This window comes from Cherax quadricarinatus, chromosome 19, assembly GCF_038502225.1.
Source record: "Cherax quadricarinatus isolate ZL_2023a chromosome 19, ASM3850222v1, whole genome shotgun sequence".
Lineage (NCBI taxonomy): Eukaryota > Metazoa > Arthropoda > Malacostraca > Decapoda > Parastacidae > Cherax > Cherax quadricarinatus.
Genome location: NC_091310.1, coordinates 44,442,781 through 44,451,278, shown reverse-complemented (window position 1 = coordinate 44,451,278; position 8,498 = coordinate 44,442,781). Strand labels below are relative to the sequence as shown.

The 8,498-nt window shown below is 40.7% G+C and overlaps 1 protein-coding gene across 4 annotated transcripts in view; it reads left to right on the top strand.

The window, feature by feature from the left end:
* The first annotated feature begins 343 nt into the window (after positions 1 to 343).
* The window catches only part of LOC128688380 (uncharacterized), a 31,128-nt gene continuing 22,973 nt past the window's right edge, over positions 344 to 8,498 (top strand). Inside the window, exons 1-2 of one of the 4 annotated variants that reach the window (XM_053776217.2) lie at positions 344 to 409; positions 4,146 to 4,202. In XM_053776217.2, coding sequence (XP_053632192.1) covers positions 4,194 to 4,202 — 9 coding nt within the window. In that variant the 5' untranslated portion in view covers positions 344 to 409; positions 4,146 to 4,193. Of the gene's footprint in view, positions 410 to 2,786; positions 2,862 to 3,102; positions 3,139 to 3,187; positions 3,251 to 4,145; positions 4,203 to 8,498 lie in introns of those variants that run through there. The other 3 variants (XM_070086773.1, XM_053776216.2, XM_053776215.2) reach the window with 3 other exon arrangements.

Genomic DNA, 8,498 nt, shown 5'->3' with positions numbered 1-8,498 from the left:
CAAAACTATATATCAAAGATTAATATAAATGACTTAAAAACTCATGATTTTCTAACCCTACATAATCTGTTTTTATACATATTATATTTCTTTTTATAAATATACAAAATCGTTTAGAATTTTTTTTATCAGAATCATGTCCAAAAAAAATGGGATATATATATATAAATATAGTATTTAAGTCTCAATTAATCTTAAGAAAAAATTATACAGTGTTTGGAATAACGTTATCTGTAGCTTCTTTGTATATTAAAAATATACTACTTGAAATAAACACCTGAAGTTAAGAGGTATTTGTGCCTTAATTAAACTTAGTAGAATAAGGTAACTAAAATTAGGACATCAACAAACGCGATCAATGTTTACATCGGCGGTCGTCCAGAGCCTAGGCTCCAGTGATGATGTTCCAGTGAGCCTTGTGTGTCATGTACTGTCCATAACCTAGGCTCCAGTGATGATGTTCCAGTGAGCCTTGTGTGTCATGTACTGTCCATAACCTAGGCTCCAGTGATGATGTTCCAGTGAGCCTTGTGTGCCATGTACTGTCCATAACCTAGGCTCCAGTGATGATGTTCCAGTGAGCCTTGTGTGTCATGTACTGTCCAGAGCCTAGGCTCCAGTGATGATGTTCCAGTGAGCCTTGTGTGCCATGTACTGTCCATAACCTAGGCTCCAGTGATGATGTTCCAGTGAGCCTTGTGTGTCATGTACTGTCCATAACCTAGGCTCCAGTGATGATGTTCCAGTGAGCCTTGTGTGCCATGTACTGTCCATAACCTAGGCTCCAGTGATGATGTTCCAGTGAGCCTTGTGTGCCATGTACTGTCCATAACCTAGGCTCCAGTGATGATGTTCCAGTGAGCCTTGTGTGTCATGTACTGTCCATAACCTAGGCTCCAGTGATGATGTTCCAGTGAGCCTTGTGTGTCATGTACTGTCCATAACCTAGGCTCCAGTGATGATGTTCCAGTGAGCCTTGTGTGCCATGTACTGTCCATAACCTAGGCTCCAGTGATGATGTTCCAGTGAGCCTTGTGTGTCATGTACTGTCCAGAGCCTAGGCTCCAGTGATGATGTTCCAGTGAGCCTTGTGTGCCATGTACTGTCCATAACCTAGGCTCCAGTGATGATGTTCCAGTGAGCCTTGTGTGTCATGTACTGTCCATAACCTAGGCTCCAGTGATGATGTTCCAGTGAGCCTTGTGTGCCATGTACTGTCCATAACCTAGGCTCCAGTGATGATGTTCCAGTGAGCCTTGTGTGCCATGTACTGTCCATAACCTAGGCTCCAGTGATGATGTTCCAGTGAGCCTTGTGTGTCATGTACTGTCCATAACCTAGGCTCCAGTGATGATGTTCCAGTGAGCCTTGTGTGTCATGTACTGTCCATAACCTAGGCTCCAGTGATGTTCCAGTGAGCCTTGTGTGTCATGTACTGTCCATAACCTAGGCTCCAGTGATGATGTTCCAGTGAGCCTTGTGTGCCATGTACTGTCCATAACCTAGGCTCCAGTGATGATGTTCCAGTGAGCCTTGTGTGCCATGTACTGTCCAGAGCCTAGGCTCCAGTGATGATGTTCCAGTGAGCCTTGTGTGCCATGTACTGTCCAGAGCCTAGGCTCCAGTGATGATGTTCCAGTGAGCCTTGTGTGCCATGTACTGTCCATAACCTAGGCTCCAGTGATGATGTTCCAGTGAGCCTTGTGTGCCATGTACTGTCCAGAGCCTAGGCTCCAGTGATGATGTTCCAGTGAGCGTTGTGTGCCATGTACTGTCCATAACCTAGGCTCCAGTGATGATGTTCCAGTGAGCCTTGTGTGCCATGTACTGTCCATAACCTAGGCTCCAGTGATGATGTTCCAGTGAGCCTTGTGTGCCATGTACTGTCCAGAGCCTAGGCTCCAGTGATGATGTTCCAGTGAGCCTTGTGTGCCATGTACTGTCCATAACCTAGGCTCCAGTGATGATGTTCCAGTGAGCCTTGTGTGCCATGTACTGTCCAGAGCCTAGGCTCCAGTGATGCTCCAGTGAGCCTTGTGTGCCATGTACTGTCCATAACCTAGGCTCCAGTGATGATGTTCCAGTGAGCCTTGTGTGCCATGTACTGTCCATAACCTAGGCTCCAGTGATGATGTTCCAGTGAGCCTTGTGTGCCATGTACTGTCCAGAGCCTAGGCTCCAGTGATGATGTTCCAGTGAGCCTTGTGTGCCATGTACTGTCCAGAGCCTAGGCTCCAGTGATGCTCCAGTGAGCCTTGTGTGCCATGTACTGTCCATAACCTAGGCTCCAGTGATGATGTTCCAGTGAGCCTTGTGTGCCATGTACTGTCCAGAGCCTAGGCTCCAGTGATGCTCCAGTGAGCCTTGTGTGTCATGTACTGTCCATAACCTAGGCTCCAGTGATGATGTTCCAGTGAGCCTTGTGTGCCATGTACTGTCCAGAGCCTAGGCTCCAGTGATGATGCTCCAGTGAGCCTTGTGTGCCATGTACTGTCCAGAGCCTAGGCTCCAGTGATGATGTTCCAGTGAGCCTTGTGTGCCATGTACTGTCCAGAGCCTAGGCTCCATTGATGATGCTCCAGTGAGCCTAGTGTGCCATGTACTGTCCAGAGCCTAGGCTCCAGTGATGATGTTTCAGTGAGCCTTGTGTGCCATGTACTGTCCAGAGCCTAGGCTCCAGTGATGATGCTCCAGTGAGCCTTGTGTGCCATGTACCGTCCAGAGCCTAGGCTCCAGTGATGATGTTCCAGTGAGCCTAGTGTGCCATGTACTGTCCAGAGCCTAGGCTCCAGTGATGATGTTCCAGTGAGCCTTGTGTGTCATGTACTGTCCATAACCTAGGCTCCAGTGATGATGTTCCAGTGAGCGTTGTGTGCCATGTACTGTCCATAACCTAGGCTCCAGTGATGATATTCCAGTGAGGCTTGTGTGCCATGTACTGTCCAGAGACTAGGCTCCAGTGATGTTCCAGTGAGCCTTGTATGCCATGTACTGTCCAGAGCCTAGGCTCCAGTGATGATGTTCCAGTGAGCCTTGTGTGCCATGTACTGTCCAGGGCCTAGGATCCAGTGATGATGTTCCAGTGAGCCTTGTGTGCCATGTACTGTCCAGAGCCTAGGCTCCAGTGATGATGTTCCAGTGAGCCTTGTGTGCCATGTACTGTCTATAACCTATTCTCCAGTAATGATGTTCCAGTGAGCCTTGTGTGCCATGTACTGTCCATAACCTAGGCTCCAGTGATGATGTTCCAGTGAGCCTTGTGTGCCATGTACTGTCCAGAGCCTAGGCTCCAGTGATGATGCTCCATGAGCCTTGTGTGCCATGTACTGGCTGGAAAGCATTAGGGACGTGTTTCCATAAGACACCTGCTGTCCCTGTCTCTTTTCACCCATCAGTTCAAAATGGGTATCTGGGTGTTAGTCGACTGCTGTGGGTTGCATCCTGGGACAAAACTGGCCTAATTTGCCCAAAATGCTCAGCATAACAAGAGGCTCTCTGTATGGTAGTATGTCACTTGTGTCGGCTAGGCCTGTATACCATGTACACGTAGTAAATAAAGATGATATTATTATGTTAGCAGTGGGCCAGTCATGTAATCAATCATACATCTGTTTCTAATATTAAAATTTAATTCCCACTAGTGCAGCAGCTGACAGCAGCAAAGTCCCCCTAAATGTTGTTCAGCTTAGGGCTCCTGGACCTTTAAGATAAGAAAGCATAATATTTTGTTTATATCCATCACTTAGTTTCCTTCAAAGTCATTAGGTAAACAAAAATGTTATCAAGCACTGTGACATTTATGTCAAATAGGAAAAAGATATTTGAAACCTGTAATTCTTATATGAAAATTCATTCAGAACATGTTATCTCTCATTGTATGTGTATAAAATGGGTATGTAACGGGTTACCGTCATGTAACTTGACTGCAGTATAGTATAAACGGTTAGGTGAGGTGTACACTCTTGCTCTTGGATATTTCTCTCAGATTTTTCATTTAATTGATGATGAATAGCTAGCAAGTGTATAAACTTGTTTTTGACATGATGGGAATAGAATTCCTTTAGTCGACCACTTTTATGTTGAAAATGATTTTTGTCTAAATGATTTATGAATTATGGCTAATATATATTTTATTGTCTTTCCAGTGAATCTTACTATACATGTTTGTGTAACCCACATCAAAGAAACGAAAAATGAAACCGGTAAGATCTGATGGCAAAGAAATTTTGATGCATGTGCATGCTTTGACTAACTTTACTCTTGCCTATAATGCAGCACTAGTATAGGTGCTTAGAAAGCAAATCATATAGAAGGTAAATTTTATTTCTCACAAAGTACAGTCACAAAATTAGGTGATATTTGTTTATACATTTTGGAAAGGGGCAGGTTATGAAGAGGCTTTCTGGCAGATGAAATCTAGAAGTTAAATCTACTTGACATTTATAAATGTAATGTTGAAGTTCGATTATTTGAATGCTAAGTTTAATATTAAATTGAAGAAGCGATTAAATATAATGATTATTTTATTTTTAAGTAATAAGGCTTCGTTTTTTAAATACTGTAAAATGTTATGAAGAAAGATACTTTATTAAAATAAAAGCACTAAACCCATATTTGTCATGCAGATTATTATTATATTTAGGGAAAGCACAAGACCAGTAGGGATCATGGGAGAATGGAGAGGCGGTCAATTTCAAGCCAAGGAAGAGGAGGACAAGTTAGATACCTGGGATCAGGCACCCCTCACCAGCATCAAAGAACCTCCTTTGAGGGGTCAGGAGTCAAGAGCTTTTGATTAAAACAAGCAGTATCTATTTCTTAATTTCTGCTACTGTACTGCTGTTGCCTCTGCTAGCAAAACATTTTCTTATGAGAGTGTATACAGTGGGATGCCCGTATCCGTGAGGATACGTTTCAGGGACCTGCCACGGATACCGAAATCTCGGAGAGCAGCGAACCCTATATATGTCCTATACTTACCTGTTATAAAGTTTAACTGATAAATTGCACATAATTAGTGGAGAATTATCACTTTTTCACTGGTGAGAAGCACTTCACAGCTTCTCTTATGCTTTGAAGAACTTCTGCCATCACTACTTTTGCACTTTGAGGCCATTAATAGCAAAATTAAGGGCTATTTTCCAGTCATAGTGAACCGTGTAATAATGAAACCATGGATACCGGACCCACAGATACGTGGGTCATGTTGTATATGAAAAAGTTCAGCTGGAAAGGGAGCATCTTCTTGAGGCTCATTTTTCTGTTTTCTTGTGTAGCAGATCTCTTCTTAGTGGTCCCTTTTCTTAAGTGGATACGTATTTCTCATTCCTGGGTTTGTCAGATTTGCACTCATCAATGACATCTTATTAAATTTACAGCTTTTTATCCCTCCTATGTTTTGTAGTTGGCAGATCACTCTCTTGTGAGGAATTCTAATGAAGGTTTTTAAAAATCTAAATAAATGCTTGACTAATTTCTGTGAATTTGTCATACTTGTTTAATAGATCTGATACAATAAACTCTAGATAAAATGGGCCAGTAGGGGATTATAAAAGTCTATTAAATCTGAATACATTATACAGAAAAATCGCACAAGTACTTCGCTGTATATCTAATATAATGTTGTCCACACACTTCATTGTCATATTGCAATAAATATTGAAACTAAAATGGTTAAAAGTACCATTTATATAGAGAATGTTTTCTATGTACTGTATTTTAAAAGTATGTTATATTGAGGGTTTACTGTAATTAGACAGTATAATGAGTGTGTGCATATGTGCATGCATGTGTATTTGTGTGTGTGTGCACGTATGTATGTGTAAATATGAGCAAGAACAAACTTGAGTAATGAATATAAAATTTAGATAAAAATAAATAAATATTTGCCAAGTAGAGATTACAGTGTAATAATGAATACCAGTTTTCTGTACGTTATTATCAGATTTTTTAATTACTCTCCTTTAAGGATTACAGTACTTTAAGAATTACAGTAGTACACCTAAATAAAATCTTTATGTAACAGATCTTTGTTGAATGGACAACTGATATACAGGACAAAATCTGTTGGGTTAATTGGAAATACTACAGTAAACCCTCAGTATGTCAGACTATTGTTATTATGGGCAAAATTCACTGTAGGAAATTTTACTTTTAATTTGTTCATTTTTACTGTTTATTGTTGTATACAGGCAGGCTCCACTTTACAGCACTTCATTTTACAGCATTTCGCTATTAGAGCGGCTTTCAATTACGTATGCTCATTTTCCATTTATTTAGACTTTCTACAATATTCACCCACTCACTATCAAGTAAGGACGAAAGTATTTTAACCATTAAACGGTCCAAACGTGTATGTATATATGTTCACTTGCGCAGCGCCCCGAATATTTTGAAAAAAAAAAAAAAAATTTTTTATAAGAAAAAAAAAGCACAAGGTACTAAGTGGTCCCAGATTTTTTTAATATGGTGCACACCGAGTGTTAAGACCCATTCTATGCTGACCAGGCATCTCAGTGCAATCGTGCCAAATTTCGAGACTGGAAAATTAAAACGTGTACTATGTACTTTTGGGGCGCTATGGGGTAAGGACGTATATATACGTTTGGACCATTTAGGGGTTAAGGTAAGTAATGTGTGTATGGTATATACATTTTTTATGTCTAATGTATGAGTGTAAACATATTATCAGGCTTTTATATGCATTTGAAAGTGCAAAAAAGGCTGATTCACTTGACAGCATTTTTCACTTTACAGCAGTAGCCAAGAACCTAACCTGCTGTATTAGCAGGGCCCTCATGTATCTGTAAATTGTGTACTGTATTATGTATACTGTAAGGTACTTTAGTGCATTTTATTGTTATTTTTTAATGATCTTATGTTCTCCTCTACATTCCGCACCTGGAGAAGAGAGGAATGTAAAGGAGAGAGAGAGATGTTGGGAGATGTTAAGTGAATGTATAGGAACCTTTGAACCAAGTGAGAGTAATTGTGGTAGGGGACCTGAATGCTAAAGTAGGAGAAACTTTTAGAGAGGGTGTGGTAGGTAAGTTTGGGGTACCAGGTGTAAATGATAATGGGAGCCCTTTGATTGAACTTTGTATAGAAAGGGGTTTAGTTATAGGTAATACATATTTCAAGAAAAAGAGGATAAATAAGTATACAAGATATGATGTAGGGTGAAATGACAGTAGTTTGTTGGATTATGTATTGGTAGATAAAAGACTGTTGAGTAGACTTCAGGATGTACATGTTTATAGAGGGGCCACAGATATATCAGATTACTTTTTAGTTGTAGCTACACTGAGAGTAAAAGGTAGATGGGATACAAGGAGAATAGAAGCATCAGGGAAGAGAGAGGTGAAGGTTTATAAACTAAATGAGGAGGCAGTTAGGGTAAGATATAAACAGCTATTGGAGGATAGATGGGTTAATGAGAGCATAGGCAATGGGGTCGAAGAGGTATGGGGTAGGTTTAAAAATGTAGTGTTAGTGTTCAGCAGAAGTTTGTGGTTACAGGAAAGTGGATGCGGGAGGGAAGAGGAGCGATTGGTGGAATGATGATGTAAAGAGAGCAGTAAGGGAGAAAAAGTTAGTATATGAGAAGTTTTTACAAAATAGAAGTGATGCAAGGAGGGAAGAGTATATGGAGAAAAAGAGAGAGGTTAAGAGAGTGGTGAAGCAATGTAAAAAGAGAGCAAATGAGAGAGTGGGTGAGATGTTATCAACAAATTTTGTTGAAATTAAGAAAACGTTTTGGAGTGAGATTAACAAGTTAAGGAAGCCTAGAGAACAAATGGATTTGTCAGTTAAAAATAGGAGAGGAGAGTTATTAAATGGAGAGTTAGAGGTATTGGGAAGATGGAGGGAATATTTTGAGGAATTGTTAAATGTTGGTGAAGATAGGGAAGCTGTGATTTCGTGTATAGGGCAAGGAGGAATAACACCTTGTAGGAGTGAGGAAGAGCCAGTTGTGAGTGTGGGGGAAGTTCATGAGGCAGTAGGTAAAATGAAAGGGGGTAAGGCATCCGGGATTGATGGGATAAAGACAGAAATGTTAAAAGCAGGTGGGGATATAGTTTTTGGAGTGGTTGGTGCAATTATTTAATAAATGTATAGAAGAGGGTAAGGTACAGAGGGATTGGCAGAGAACATGCATAGTTTCTTTGTATAAAGGCAAAGGGGATAAAAGAGAGTGCAAAAATTATAGGGGGATAAGTCTGTTGAGTATACCTGGTAAAGTGTATGGTAGAGTTATTATTGAAAGAATTAAGAGTAAGATGGAGAATAGGATAGCAGATGAACAAGGAGGCTTTAGGAAAGGTAGGGGGTGTGTGGACCAGGTGTTTACAGTGAAACATATAAGTGAACAGTATTTAGATAAGGCTAAAGAGGTTTGTGGCATTTATGGATTTGGAAAAGGCGTATGACAGGGTGGATAGGGGGGCAATGTGGCAGATGTTGCAAGTGTATGGTGTAGGAGGTAGGTTACTGAAAGC